At 37.4% G+C, this 16,505-nt stretch overlaps 1 protein-coding gene across 5 annotated transcripts in view; it reads right to left on the minus strand.

Moving 5' to 3' along the window:
• tp63 (tumor protein p63) overlaps positions 1–16,505 on the minus strand; it is a 69,996-nt gene that overhangs the window by 15,209 nt on the left and 38,282 nt on the right. For all 5 annotated transcript variants that reach the window (XM_015361316.2, XM_006637647.3, XM_015361313.2 and 2 more), the window contains one exon: positions 10,783–11,040. In XM_015361316.2, the coding sequence (XP_015216802.1) occupies positions 10,783–11,040 (258 nt within the window). The remainder of the gene's footprint in view (positions 1–10,782; positions 11,041–16,505) is intronic.

Consider the following 16,505-nt stretch of genomic DNA (forward strand, 5'->3'; position numbering starts at 1 on the left):
TGCAAGAGTAAATGAGCTAGAAAGATAAATCATTCCATGAAAAAGAAAAAAAAAACTATTTTGGGACTTTTTCCTAAACTTAAATGGAATGGAAATGAAAACCACAGATAAAGATTTGCCTGGTCTTTTTTTCATTCTAAGTATGTTGTGGTGCAAAAGTAGTCTATCTTTTCTGACCTGATTTACATCTTCTGCTTTAAATTTTAATCATCTCGGAACATGTCACATCAATAGTGAATGCATGTGAAATTGTAAAGTTGCAGATCTCTCAGTACCACCTACTGTAAGGAGGCTACTGCAGTAGCCTTTAATTATTGTTGGCTAGGGTTCAGTAGCTGTCCTGTGGCCCCTCCCTAGATGATCAATAGGAATGCCATAGAAGTCTGTTCAGCCAGACTGGTCTCTGCCCAACCTCACTGTGTGCTGTTTCACTGGGGATTACCCTGGAGTGGCAAGGTGTGGCACAGAACATCATGCTGTATGGCTAATTTGCTCTCACCAGCCTGTTCAGAAACGCCAGGCAACACCTATTTGAATTGCAGCCCCTCCCAATAATGAGCTTCGCCTTGTGCACTGCATGATACAATACATCATTTTACAAAGAAAACCCCAATATAAAACAGTACAAAAGAGTACATGTTTCCAAAAAATACAAGAATTGTCTATCCTTGTCATTGAGTAACGCTTTACTTTTAATTGGCTGTAAAATCTGGTGGACAAAGCACGTAAAGTCACATACTGTAGTACAATAATGTTATCTAAGATATTATCTTATTTTCACATTTGGTCAAGCTTTACTGTGACCCTAAGCAGCTGTAAATAAGTTCTTTCAGTGTTGCATTAAATTCACAAATTCACTAAAACCAAGAAAACTAAAGCTTCCTTGTCTTTTACTATACATGTGTTGAAATCTGCAGGTCCTAAGAATTGCCCTCTCGTTCCAAGACTTAAACACTCACACTTACACCCTGAACCCTTATGACAAAGAGGTAAATTAACCCAGAGAGAAAACCAATCTTGTGCACAGTAATACAAGACCTGAGGCAAAGCAGGTGGGCTGAGAGACGCTGTGTTCCGTATCAGACACCACGCGACAGGATGGGAACATTTACACAAGCTAAACCACAAAAATTAAAAAAAATAAAAGGAGAAAAAGAAAGAAAACACAAAGAATGTGTCACAGTAATTTTCAGTACCCCCAGGGCTCAAACATCCTTAAACACTCCTAATACTCTACGGCACAAGCAGCTGCACCCAGTGAGACTCATAGCAGCAAAATATTTCTGCCTCGGAGGTGTAATTTTTCACTTTAAAGAAACAGCGCACTGGTTTTGTACTGCCGAGAACACTCTGGAAAAAGTTTAATTCAGAAGACGATTAAGGAGGTTTAACATTGAAATGATTGTTTTGTTAAAAAAAACAACGAGAGGTATTGAACCATTCAAGAGGTTCTTCTGAGACAGCTAAACAGTCAGAATGAGTTACAGTAATTAAAAACCATTGTACTGCTGTCATTGTTTATCGTTATATCTCTAATGCTGTGTTAGGAATGAATCGAACAGGCTGCAGCCTACCATTAAATGCAGACCCTAATCTAAAGTCACAGCATCTTATGAGTAGGAAATGGACACAGCTACAGTAGATGATAAAACTGGTAGCATTCACAAAATGATATCATTAAAAGTAATGGGAACACTGCACATGAATCAAAAATATGCCCAACCAACAGTATGTAGGAACCCAAAACATCAACACAACTAAGGGTAAACAAGAATGGAAAGGGACAGAAGCGAAGGCAGGAGAAAATAAAAATCAGGGCCATGCTTCAGAAGAGCTAGATGATGGACTACCTAGGCAATTCCTGTGTGTGGACCTGCAGATGCAGCACACACGCAAGAGCTAATGGTGACTGAGACTAGTGTCCCGCCTTGAGGTTTCGGGCCACGTTCCAGCCACACTGCCTGAGCTCATCAAGAATGCTGACATTGCCTCCTCCACCTTCACCTCTAGACAAACAGTTCAATTTACACAGATCTAGAGAAAATTCTAATGCAAGCTTGCGCGCACACACAGAGACACACACGCACACAATGCTCTCTCAGTATTTAAGGCATCCTAGCCCCGAAGCCACAAATTGTGAAAGCACAAGTATTCCCTCACTCTGTTTTCTTTTAAGGGAAAGAAGCAAAGTTGGAAGAAGCAAAAAAAATGTGGATTTGGTGACCACAATGGGTGGGCCTGAAGCCCTAACATATAATTATCTTCCCTGTGCTTTAACTTCATTATCTGTCAAAACGCAGACAATATTCTCAAAGAACACAAGACAGCATGAGCTATTTTGTTCCTTCCTTTCCTGCTCATCTCACATTAATATTTTTTAATAAAAATCTATTGTTTGCTTTTATCAGTGGACGAGGGAAACGTTTTTTAACTTCTCTCCTTTGTTTAACTTAATCAGCTTACATCTGCAACACTTTTATGTTTTATGTTTTATGTAAGTTCATAAATTATATGACAGTTTTAAGGTGTTTTTATTATTTTAGGAATGAAACATGATGTTGCAACAAACTGAAGTTCCATTAAAATGATAGAAACACATAAAGCAGATTTCTTCACTTAAAATAAATCTTCACTGTACCTTTTTCTGTCAAACAAGCACTTTAGACTTCATATTTGAATCACCACCCAGATACTGTGGGTACATGTGGAAATATAAGCCAAAAATACAACCTAGAGAATTGCAAGCTTTGTAAAAAATATTATACAAAGTATTAAATCAAGAGACACATTTTCTTGCAAAATACTAATTACATGCAGTACCAGAAAAAGAGTAAAATACAGTGTTACTGAAAATTATATTGTTTCACCAAAACATTTGCAGAAACTACACTATTTAAAACAAAAATCCCAATTTCACTGCTTAACTAATGTTCTAATTACTCCACTTTAGTTGGATCTTTTCTGTATACTTCCTAATAGCACAATGGATAGTGAAACTTGGATCATTAATATCTCACAATACTATAACACAAAACCCACAGAAGACAGCACTTATTTGCAGGAAATATAATTATGACTAATTTCTTTCTTAAGACCTTGGATGTTGTGAATAACTGTTTGGTGCAATAAATACAATTTTCAGTCAATAAAATCAAAATTAAATGAAAACAGAAAATAAAAGAATTGGCATACAGTATTTAAAAAAAAACAAGCACCTCATGTGGGAGTACCTGTACAACACTTAATGAGCCAATATTTCTTAATACTATTGGTAGTCGATGCAGTTAACATCTTTCTTGGGTCAGGTGGATGACAATGTATTATTGGCCAAATAATTAATTATTTTCCACAAAAAACAATTGATTTTCTTCCTCCGTTGCTTTAGGCTAATGTGGATTTGTTTCCATTTTACAGATTCAATATTAAAGCTGGAAGAGTTTATAAAATACCAAGCATTTAGAGATTTTGTGGTGTTCTGTTGTACATTATATTGTTGAGGAGGTAAATCAGCCAGCTGCTCTGGGATTCTAATACTCTCTGTCAGGGACCTCTCCACACAGAACCAAACAGGGCTTCCTTACACTATCCCACAGTACACTTTTCAAGCACTGTTACAGAGAGCCTGCAGAAGACAGCACTTCCTGGCAGCAAAAGGCATTAATGACTAACACCTTATTTAAATCCTTGGCATTGTTTGGATTGATGTTGGGATTGATTGTTGTGGGCCATAAGGATTTTCATTGAATACAACATGCCTGTCAGACAAACCCCAGCCCTGAGCCACATGGAGCATCTTCCAAAGCCTGCTGAATTTCTGCTGCATCAAAAGGTTGATTTCAAGTCCCTAGAGAATTCATGGTTATCAAGTTTCCTACCGTATTCCATCACCTCAACTGGGTAAAGAACCAAATAAGCCCTGTTATGCATGCAGGGCTCACTCCATCCATGACAGGAGAGAAGACACAGACATTAGGGTTCTACCATTTTATTCAAGTGATTAATATTCTAAATCCATGGGTGGCTGTGATCGTAAGAACATAACACAAGGTTACAGATGAGGTGAGGCCATTTGTTGCTTACTTGTTTTTGTTGAGATTTTTTTTTCATAAATAGTCTCTTCAAGCTCCATTTTGAATTTGTTTTATGTGTTTGAAATCTGTAATTAATTCTCTGCCAGGTGCTTGCCAAGTGTTGGCTTACTGTATGACTAAATCTTTTTTTAGTTTAATTGGCTGCTGATATATTTTTCTCTTCCTCCTATTTTGGTATAATTAAAAACTAACTAGTTTATTGACTTTACCAGAATTGACATTACTAATATAAATTATGAAGAGTGGTTGTCCTACTATATGTCTTATAGTACATCACCCAGTTTGTGCATTTACTTCTGTCTCCACTCCTCATTGAGTATTACCAGTTCTCAGTCCAAATACACCCAAGTGCTGATCCAAATCTCGACTATCCCTTAGTATCCTATTTCCATAAAGGCGATCCTCTCATTTAGTTCTAATAATTGTTTTCAGATCATTATATGTAGTAGAAGTAAGACTTATTGCTCTGTAGTTCAGCCATTTTGTCTTTTCTTGCCTAGATGTTTTCCACTGTTGTTACAGATTCATTTAAACTTCTTCCTTTAGGATTCATTTCCTGTTCCCTAACGGTTCTCTTACCCATGTCTGTGTGACTGTCTTAACTGCCTGGAGCCTAATTGTTTGAATCTACTCCTGAGATGTCAGTACTAGAAAAAGTATGTAGTTTAATTATATAAAAGGAGTAAGCCTATATATAACAGAAAAGATTTGATTTGCTGAGGCATTTGACTATTTAATTACAAAACAAACTTCGGGATTAATAATTCTTTGCTAATTAATTAGTAAATTAATTAAACAAATACTTTTTATGTGTTTTTTCAATACTGTGTGCAAATAAACCTCATCTGTAATCACCCCCAACAAACTGCAGCACATTGTTTAGGACAGATGTAAGATTTTACATGTGACTTGGCAATATAAGCAATACGAAAAACTTTTCCCATGGTATTATTGTTCTGTTACTGCAAAAAAGGACAAAAAAAAGTTTCACGTGGAGTGAAGATTCTATAATTCTAAATCCCATTTGGCCAGCTTTATCATTAATGCCGAAATCCAATTAAATATCAGCCTGAATAGAACCTTTCCCTTCGACTATATTTCCAAAATGTTTTGCGAAACCACCCATTTGAGGACACTATGCTCCAAATGCGCAGATAACTAAAATCTAAGGCAGTAAAACACATCATTAAGATGAGTAATTTTCCTGTTTACCTCAAACACTAGCCCCCCCCCCCTCAGCACAAGCTGTAGCAGGTCTGTTCTTGTGGAAATCTGGAACGAGTTGCCGAGCTCCTTCTCTCCAGACAAATGCTGCGGGCTGCAGGGCCCAGGCAAGTCCTGACAGCATCCATGGCTTTAACCAAGCTCATTTGGCGCCTCTGGTCTTGTCTTGTTCATACCTGACAAGTATTGTCATGTCTGTAGCTTCTCCTAAACCTGTTTAATCTAACAAAAATGTGTTTTTTCCCCCTAGTAACAAAGCACACCTGCCTCTTACCATGGAAAAAGTTGAAGCATTTATGAGTCAAATACTCGTGTTCTTGGGTTAACAACATTTCACTTAAAGGAAAAACAAAAAACAGAAACTGCTTCCTGAACCTATGGCACTTACAGGAAAGGTGCAACAGATTCACCACTATTTCCTCTCTACCATTGATAAATATCAAGGTTTCGCTTTGTACCGTAGTTAGTTTCTTGCTGATAGTTTGAGGAGTGGCTCCCTTTTCACAATGGAATGATCCCACAATTAAATCCTGAAAAGACGGACCCAAGATATAGAACAAGAACAGTCAGACAAGGAATTTTCAAGGGAGATAAGGAAGCATTAATCAAAGCCGTATCAAAAAATGACAATGACCAATATACAGCAGAAATGAAAACTATGATTTCATGCATGTTCAAATAAAGGACTGCACTTCAGAGTCTGAGTGCAAAATACACTATTTTTCTAAACTGGGCATTTCCACATCTACTGTACTACACCTGAAGTCCGCCATTAAATTATGGATGCATTCCAGTTTGTTTACAATTGAGAGAGCATGACAATTGTGACAATGAACTAGGGCAATCCAATTGCCAATCCAAAGGCAATTTCCCTTCATTGTTGACAGTGTTTCTGTTGCAGGACCTGCATGTAGTTCGTAGAGTTAATAAATTAAAACTGTAAATTATACTGTGCACAGCGTCCACCAAAGTGAACATGGACCTGTTTACAAAGTACTTTAAATTACAACCTAAATTGCTAGAATTTGAACGGAAATGTTCACATGTAAATGACATTTACATTGTCACTTTTTGAGTCAACAGAATATTTTCTAATAAAACTTGATACTTGATACTTGAGTTTAAAATTACCTCTTGCTGGAAGAAGTACTCTTTTCTTTGCTCAGGTCACAACTTAAAACTTTGTAATTAGAAGTGGCAGGTTTCTGCTTCATTATGATGGATTCTAACCCTTAGTTCTTGAAAGAGCTACTGTGAACTATGCCAGATTCTAATCTTTGTCTTACAGTTGTTCAGGTGTTTCCTTCACATAAAATACACATTGGTCCTCTTTCCCACATAATAGCAACAAAACCAAATCAATTCACCCAGCACACCTTTGCTGGAAAAAATGCATTAAAAAAAGCAATATTAGGGTCCAGATAGCACCAAAGAGCTTTAAAGGCAACATTATTTTTTCACGAACAAAATAATTTATTTTAACACCAATTAAAAGATCTCCAAATACACCAATAATGTTGAAAAACACAGTTTTCACAACTCCAGATTTCCACAGTGACAGTTTAATGCTTTTAAAAGAAAAAAGAAATCACTTCCTTTTGAATTAGTCAAATCTTTCACTTCTGCTATTCAAAGTGCTGCCAATCGAGAGGCATGGTACAGGTAATCTAAGATTGTTTGAACATTTCAGCCTCATAATAAACCTGTTTGAAATCTTGCTTTACAAAAGCATTACCCAGAAAACATTTTCCTATCAGTAAATCTTCGGTTCTGGCTCCCCCCCACCCTCCTTCTCTCACAGCCTGGATTTAAGGCTCAATTTGCTGTGACAGACAAGTTGGAACAGGCTTCTTCACACAAACAAGTCTCAGCCCCATCTCGTGCGGAATGGGATGGTTGCAGGTGTTCTTTGGCAAGCTGCATCTTGCTTTTAGCAAGAACACTCATCTCCAAACTCACCGTTCCACCCTCTTTGCCCGCAGCAGAATCCAAGACTTGTTCCTGAGCTTAACCCATTCAGAACTCCAAGGCTTGGCAGAGAAATGCAGGATGCAGGTAAACCAGTACAATTTTCAGAGAGGTATTATTTTTGTCAGCCTCTGCCTTAGTGTTCGTGAAGTCTGCTGCTTTAAAAAAGCTAATCCTTCGCTGTCTTCCTCCCAAGCCCCCCGAGACACAGAAAACATTGGCTTTTCTATTTCTTTTCAATTTAACTGCTTGGCTGGGAGGAAAGGTAGTTTCACAAAAAAACAACATTCAGACATTACAAATGTTGGACTTTAAATACTAGTAAGCCTAACCTACTGTACAAAAGAAAACATTTTGCTGAAAATTCCCTGAGCATTCCCTGGGACCTTTTGATGATTACTAAAAAATCCGATGCATTAATAATCAAAGCAAGCAATGACTGAAGATAATCAAGTCAACAGATTTTTCTTAAATCCAAATTTAAGATTTAGCTGGATTATGCATGCACTTATGAAAGGGCTTAGAACAAAATATATTTTGCGTTGGCAAAACTATGAAGTCTTATTTTTAACAGAAGTCTTCAAACCAAAGGAAAGAAGAAATGTTGGTGCTCCATGAATTTGAGACAGGAGATTGAGAACCTGAATGTCTTTTTTAGGGAAATAAAACTTGTGCTAATTGGAAACTAAACCAAAATTCCTAGGAAATTTGACAAAAGGTTCTTGAGACTTGTCAGCCCACAGTTTGAGAAAGGAAAATGTTAAGGTGTAGGTAGAGGATTAGGTTCATCTCCAGAAAACAATCATCAGACAGAACGGCAGGCATAACATTAATTCCAGCTACCAATCCCACGGTCCTCTCAGAAGAACACTAAGAGCTCTATGGGTCTTTCATCATCAAAGCCATGATGATGACATCACAAGTGGGCCTCAGCCATCCAGCAGGAGATACAGAGACTCTAAAAAGGATTATAGGGCTGACTTCAGTCCTGCTTTGATTAAGAGCATAAAGGTTATTTCTGAATCCACTTAGGAGTCCCTTTATATAGATTTTGTTATTGTTATTATTTATTCGCTTAGTATACCCTTTTGTCCAGGGAATATTTTAAAACACTTCTTGTTAAAAATACTTTACAATCTAATATATATATATACCTGTATGGTAATTAATTAAAAAATTGTTCTTGCTAAACCAACATCACATCCAGATAGCTCACCTGCAACATTAGTTTTTTGGCTGCAAGTCCTATTTTAGCCACTTAGAATTAATAGTTTTTTTTTGTAATCATGGCTTCTAAATAAAAAGACCTTGGTAAAATTATCTGCTTAAGAAATAAGTTGAATTAATATTGCAAGATACAGATTAGGATAAACACAGCATATTATCAAATTAATGTCAGTTTTGTTCATTTCTAGAGATATGCAGTGAATGGCATGATATGGACAAAGTTACTGCAGTCCTACACATGTAAAAAAGTGTCTACCATGAAGCTTGCTGTTAACACTAACAAGGCTGGCTTGAACAGTGGAACTATTTGCGTCACTGATTCTTTGACCCAGTTCTGTAATGTGGGTCATGATATGGTTACCCAATACCTATGTGTTGCACCACCTACTGGCTAGTAGGCACCACCTACATGCCTCACCTCTGTCATTCAAATCAATATGCCGCTAAATCCCAAGTCACAATGGGACTGCTGCACACAGATTTTCCTTTATATTTGCCAAGAACTACAAGCTTTCTTGAATGAATGGACTCCCTGCACAGAGCTAAAAACTGCTGAATATTATCAAATTCTTAATTGCAATAACTCGGTATGTTAAATAGAAAAGCTATCACTCTATGCAATAAGCACACCCACCTTAATAATACAGTCTCATGGATTATTCAGCAATAATCTATCATTTTTAAATCACACAGACAGGGTCTTAATAGACGGAGCATGGGACAGTACAGCTCTGACAGTACTTACAGTAGGTGTGGTGCTCACACCCTAGTAAAGTTCTCACAAAACAATTGCGCATTTGACAGACACTTTTTTTTTTGGATGTGAAAATGAAAGGATGAGAAAGTCAGTGTGGGAATTGGGCAACTGTCACTATCCCACACTGAGTGCAACCAATGACTGCAATACTGCCCCAAAACTTCCTTCTGTAATCCACCTGTTTACTTAAAGGCGCATTATTTCAGTGCTGTGATTTATGCAATAAGCCTATTGCTCTTGCCACACACGCTTTTCCTAGAAGTAAGATAAGTAGCACATTGTAATGTTTAAATATTAATTTCTAAAAAAAAAGGAAAAACATTAAAAAGAAAAGTGTGCCAAATTTTCCCTTTGTTTCCTTAGGGATTTTGTAGTATATCTACATTGCAGAAATATTTTTACTATACATATCTTTTGGTGACCATTATTTGTGTTACATTTTCAATACTACTGGTGGAGGAAATTGGCTATGAATGTCAGTAATGTAGAAAAACAACAACAAAAATGTTTCTTAATGTAAAAAGTGTAAACTTCATGACTCACCATTTAGATGTAGTATAATATGCTGATCTAATTATACCCTGTTAAAGGATACATTAATATATAGAATACTGCTTTATAATATGGAAAACTTTTTTTTTCAAGCAATTAAAATATCTCCACCTTTAGGCTAACACTGGGCCAAAGTAGTGAAAGCCAATAGGGTATATTCTTTTTCTAATTGCATTTTAATATCATGTTCCATCTTCGGAATTGAGCATAAGGCCTCCATGTCAACTTGAAGAAAGCTAATGCAAACATATGCCAACTACTACTTACACTTTCAGAGTGGACACTCCGGTGCACAGAGGTCACTGGAGAGGAAGAGTCCTACAAACCTTATTACCTATTACTTGGTCCAGGTTTTTTAAAGTGTCGATCCCGACCAAAAAACATTTACTACCATACATCTTCAGTAAGACTACCTGTAAAGGGTTAATCTTAAATTCCAAACTATTGGCTCAGTCAATCTTCAATTAAGGTGGAAACGAGGCATGATTTGGAATCCCCTCACCTTTTTAATTAAAGGATCGGCTGCAGGGATGAAAATAGAGTGGGGGGGGGGGGACATGTGTAAGTAAGGAGGAAGAAGCATGACATTTATACATAGGTAGGAAGAAGTGGGCAAAATTCGGGTTTGACCACCTCTCCAGCTTTTGTTTAAAACTTGGTTCACAGCTGCAAACTCTGCTGGAAGCCAAGCAAAAAGCAAAAATGTCACGGCAACGGTGTTACAATGTGTCCACCAGCACTTGAGACCAAGACGATTGTTGCTAAAGACAGTCAGATGCTCATGCACGCACTGTATATAATCCGACATGTTTCATGAATGCTGTCTAGAACTTTCTGTAAACCTCTTCACAAGTAATTGCTAAGCAATTTGATCTCACAGATGAATGAAGAGTGCATGAGCATGGAGGATGTGAGCACCCTCCCGACTAACATACTGCGTACGGAAAAAGGAGAGGCACTCACTGTCCAGGTGGCTGACTTCGCGGTGCTGGACTGCTGGAAGGACACATCGAAGGTGTGTGGCCCTGGGTAGTCTGTGTTCGAGGGGATGGCAGGCGATGGGGAGAGGGCATCAAATGTGGAGCTGGGCTGGGCGTACGGCGACGGGGCGGTGACGTTGTTCTGAGCATGCTCGTTGTTATAGGGGCTGGTGGAGGACGATCCACCGCTCTGCATCTGCTGGTCCATGCTGTTCAGGAGCCCCAGGTTGGTGTACTGTGACTGGAGACAAGGAAACAGTGTGTAGAGTTACACAAGAGAAAAAAAAAATATCAAGGACTCAAACAATGGCGAGAATGTTGCCAATGTATTCTAATATGTATCTACTGGTTCCTTGACTGCTTGATTTGAGGTTTAATTCATTCTCTGGACATGTGAATTTGACACATTTGATGAAACAGGGGCTTAGGAAATTCCACACTCAAGCATCTTTAATTGCAAGGTACTGTAACTCTATTTCTCAAAATTCTCTTTGAATTCTCCCTGTCTATGTTATTTAAATTGACTCAAGCACAAATGGTGGTACAGAAGGGCTGTCAAATCTAATTATATTAAGTAGTTACAATCTGCAGAAATGACAAAAAAAAATGCGTGTGCTAGAACAGTCGTCAGTGATACACCGCACACCATAAGGGGATAATATGTGATGACCAAACACTTGGTATCAACAGGTTTAGGAGTAGACACACTTCCAATCCATTGAAGTTGGTGTCCATCCTTAAATATTTGGTTAAAGTAATTCCTCACTTTACTTTAACCAAAATCCACAAACAACTCTCTGCTATAACCAATATCATATCCTTAGGGAACATTTTTACAGTACATTGAAATAATGGTGTATTATTCAGTTTATTCATAGAAAAATCACACAATCATACTCTGCAGTCTGCTTTACACATGTAAGAGAGACGAGACTTGTTTGTAATCAGCAGAATCATGAGCAGTCAGCATTGTGTTAGACATTTCCTTATCTTCTGATGCAGACGGAAAACATATTACAAACGGGCAACCCTCAGAACAATGTGTGGCAGAGTGTTATTAAAGTAGAAGCCAGTGCTTGTTTAGTAGATGTTACTGACAGCGGGGGTGTTCTGAAAAGGAAAGAATGACAATATAAAAACAGCAAGCATAGTAAAAGCTTCATATATGTGCAGTATTTATCTGCCATAAAACTACATTTGAGAACCACTAAGTTTCTAGTACTGTACGTGAGCATGCCATTTATTTGACATGGTAATGCACACAGTTTTTGTCCTTTGTGGTAAGTAAATGGGATTGGTATGAGGATTGATTCAGTCATTTACTAAGACAGGGATCTCCACTCCTAGAGTGCCCCAATCAAGCAAGTTTTATGCCACTCAATTTTGTATGCTTCTTGTTATCGGTAACACATTTGTAAATACGTGATCATTTAAGCAAGCATTTTGTTCAGTTAAGGAGACAGTCCTCCTTGGCAATGATTGTTCAAATGATCTCTAAATTGCTTAATTTAACAAACTGCATGTTTAATGGATCCACGTCCACGTCTTTAGAAATGGACTATTTAATTGTCATCTCTAAAAGATAAAAATGGGAATTCTCCAAGACGAGGGTTAAGGATCCCTGCATTAAGAGAACATGCGTCAAAATCAGGTATATTATCCTTTCCTGGTCTGTGATAAAAAAGTCTAATGTATGTGTTAAAAAACTGAGAGTTTAGTTGAGTGAAACAATGGCACAATGGAGAAAAGAGTCTTCCCATTTGGCCTCCATTTAATGAAATGCATCACTTTTGCTTCAATGTAATACAGATTACTTAAACGTTTTCATATTGGAGTACACAGATTGTTTATATTTTAGTTAAAAAACTGGTTGATCAACTTGCCTGCTTAGTTCAGTGGAAAATACATCTCTTTTTACTGCGTCACTGAAGAAGCTCTGCTTGTTTTTGCTTTGTGCTTTCACTTAGAAATAAAACTTTAAGGGGGAAAAAAAGAGCCCCAGGGAGTTCAGTTCTGTAGATCAAAATTAATTACAACCATTATGTCATTTTAATAAAACGGGTAATTAACAGATACAACAGACTGAACCCCAAATATGAACCAGATACACCTGCCAGCCATAAGTGATTCTGTGTGTAATCAAAAAGGTGATTTTTACAGTAAACAACTGCACAACATCTATTGTATAGAACAATAACCTGAATTCACTATTTTCTTTAAGTTCTACTAGCCGTATGTAGTTAATGAAACTGGGGGTGGTTTTCACACTAATTCTGATGCGTATGAATAAGATGAAGAATACGATACACCATTTGAAAGGAATGCAAAATGTTTTTATATCACTCATGTTTCAGAGGACTATCCTGGCGGATGGACTAGCAAACTGTTTGGAAACGCCCACAGAATGAGAAGGAAGATAGCAGACGTAGTGAAAAACGTAAGACGTCCTGTTAAGGTCTGCTCACATTTCTGAAAATGACAACTGGACCTGTCAAACACAGTCAACCGTTTTCAATGGCTTTAAAGAGGTTTATTAAACAAGCAAATCCAATGATCTCATTGCTCTGGTGAAACCTGTTTTTTTTTCTAAGAGGCTTCATGTCTGAAACTTTAGATTAATTTCTTTCTTTCTTATGGGAAAGACATTCTGCCAACATTTATACAACCATTTCTAAGATTCAAAACTGTACTTTAGAGACTTGATTTCATTTCCGAGGTAAGTTGATGGAGCATAAACAAGTGAATAGTTATATAACTTTCCCCCTAAATTTGGTAAGACCGCTATATGCTGTCCAATTCTAAAATCTCATTTAATTAGTTTTTATTTCCTCTAATAATCCCTAGCTATGCTTTGTCTACTGGCTTTGAGTATTATATTCAAATATTATATATATTTTATTCTTTAGATTTTTACAATTTATATAATATTATATATTTTATACAACATGTAGTTTTTAGACTTATGATGTAATGAGAGAGATATATATTGTATACTGTATGTAAGTACATACAAGTTGAAAAGCTGCTTTTCAGTCTTCAACAAACTTCCTAATGAAAACTCAAAAGTAACCAACATCTGGTGTTTTTCAGCTTGCACAACATTTTAAACTCACTTTTTAACCTATAACCCTGGATCACGAGACATATTTTGCTAACACAATGTCAAAAGCGAAGGTCAGAACAGAGCAGTAACAACCTAAAAATAAATGTCTTGTCCGTACTTTTATGTGCATTTAAATCATCTTTAATAAGCACACACAGGTACACCTTGCTCCAACATATCTGAAGAATCTGATGGATAAATTAACTGATTTGTCTCAGTAATATCTTTACGTGAACTCAAAGAGCCCAATTACACAAGCATTTGAGAAAGCTTCGGTGCTGAGAGACAAGGACTTTTTTGTCCAATCTGTGTGCCGACTACTGTTCAATCGCTCGGTCCTGCGCAATGGAAGGGGAGCTGCAAACTAAAATGGCAGTCACTTAGGGAGAGCAGGGAAGCATTTGGGTATCCGCCAGCAGCACCCTGACTGCTCTGGTGGCCATTCATTTCATTCCATTCCATTTATAACCAAACATTCCTGGACTAGGTGCCATGTCTCTGTGGCTCTTTAGACGGCTATTAATCTCTTTAGACTTTTTTATTTCAGGCATGACGGCCAGCAGCTGTCCAGTCCCCGCCCATCAGCAGGTGCTGTCTGTGCCAGGTGACACCAACACACACAAACATACACCTGAGAGCGGCAGTCCAGTGTCTCACTACACCTCTCCTCCAGCGCCGGAGGGGATAGCTTTGTGTTGTTTGCAGATAAGGGTCACTGTGTGTGTGAGCCACGAGCCAGCACGGCCTCTGAACAATGACACCAAGACTCTGAAAGGCCTGGCTTTGAACAATGCAAAGTGGAGGCAGGTGTAGGGCGATATGTGTGTGCACCATGAGGGAGGATTTAAAAAAAAAATCCCTACATTACTAAACCCTCCAGTCTGCTCTTACAGAAGGGGAAGGTTTTTCAGGGCACGCGCTCTTATACAATGGAGCAATTAAGGGACAATAGAACACTTTGCAGTGGAAAGGCAGTAGAACTCCTTTATTTTCTGAGTCGGATGTGGAGAAGATGGAAGGTAATATCTTACTTAAGCAAGAGCTAAAAGGATTCTCAAAGCGGGCTAGTAGATTAATCATACATGAAAATAGAACTGTTGTTTCAGTTGTGCATGCATGCAAAAGTACACCATCTATTTTGGTGCAAGGTGGGTGGGGATTTAGAGGGGCTTTTTCAAGATTTTGTTCTGGGGTCACCTCATTGTTCTGTGGGATGAAATTGCTTTTTTTATGTCTTTCACCTGCCACGCTGTTGCTGTGAGGCTAACCCAGAGAGCTGCACACACAATGCTGGACTCTAAAGCACAACTGTATTCAGACGATATAGGATCTCACAGGCTCAATGAACATTCTAGAACATTCTAGATTTTTAGAAGACTGCAAAATGCATTTCTCTATGCCCAACACCTACAGTAGAACTCTTCCGTAAACCAGTTGAGTCAAAGCATGTAATGCAGTCAAAATAATAAATAATTATCATTAATTTACTGATATAATTATCGATAATTTATGCCAAAAGAAAAGCTATTATTAGGGGGGTAAACAAATTGAAATCTATTGTATCCCATCAATACAAATTGTAAGAAAAACAAGATAACATGAAACATGGCAATTTTATAGCAGTTTGAGACATACTGTGCAGAGCTGCTTCATGAAGAAAGATTGCAAGATTCCTCTTGCTTTTCAATACAGCCTACAAAGTCCTGAACCAAGGATCATGTGCAAGGCAATGCTATCCAAACTGTAGCTCCAAGCCATTGAAAACACTGCATTTGGATAATAGTGTAGAACATTGGATGCTCACTGAGGTACAGTGACAATATCAGGCTCATATAAAACAACATGATCTGTGTAATCTGACATGATGTTGTGGTGGACAGCTCTGTAATTATTTAGAAATGTTTATCTGTAATAGGTAAAGAACTCCAAAATATTTTTACATAATACAAAAACAACAACAAAGAATAACTATCCATAACTACTGGCAATTCCAGCACTACAGGTCCTGTAATCAGAATAACTTCCTCCAGTTAGTCACTGATCCCCCAGCTACACATGTAAACTAAATAAAGCAATGTATGTTTTCAAACAGCTGATTCCAAACATGATGTGTTGAGAAGAACAGTGCCCTTTCATTTTTTATCCTCTACTTAAATTCTTAAAAAGTACTGAAGTGCTTATGACAGGTCACAAAGAATAAGCATATTGTTGATAAGCAAAATCCACATTTTTATCAGAAGATAAATGACATTATCATGGATTTGTTAATAAGAACCTCATTGGAGTTAAATACATTTCTTCCAATTACTTCCCCCAACCTTAAAAATATAAATTCCACGTTATTTTAATGCCTGAAAACTGATCGAACTTTTAAACATCCTCTGATCCAAGATTTTTCAAAACACAACAGGTACATTTGAGCCACAGGGGAAGAGTTCAATTTAAAAAATAAGTCTAATGTGACTTTTACAATGTCTTTATCAAAGGACAGTAACTAGAAGTTTAAATTACTGATTTTTTTGCATAATAGGAATTTATTTCCATTCCTTTAACACATATCTTATTACACTGCAATACAGTAGTAATTTAATAACTACTTTAAC

The sequence above is a fragment of the Lepisosteus oculatus genome, chromosome 13 (assembly GCF_040954835.1).
Source record: "Lepisosteus oculatus isolate fLepOcu1 chromosome 13, fLepOcu1.hap2, whole genome shotgun sequence".
NCBI classification, from domain to species: domain Eukaryota; kingdom Metazoa; phylum Chordata; class Actinopteri; order Semionotiformes; family Lepisosteidae; genus Lepisosteus; species Lepisosteus oculatus.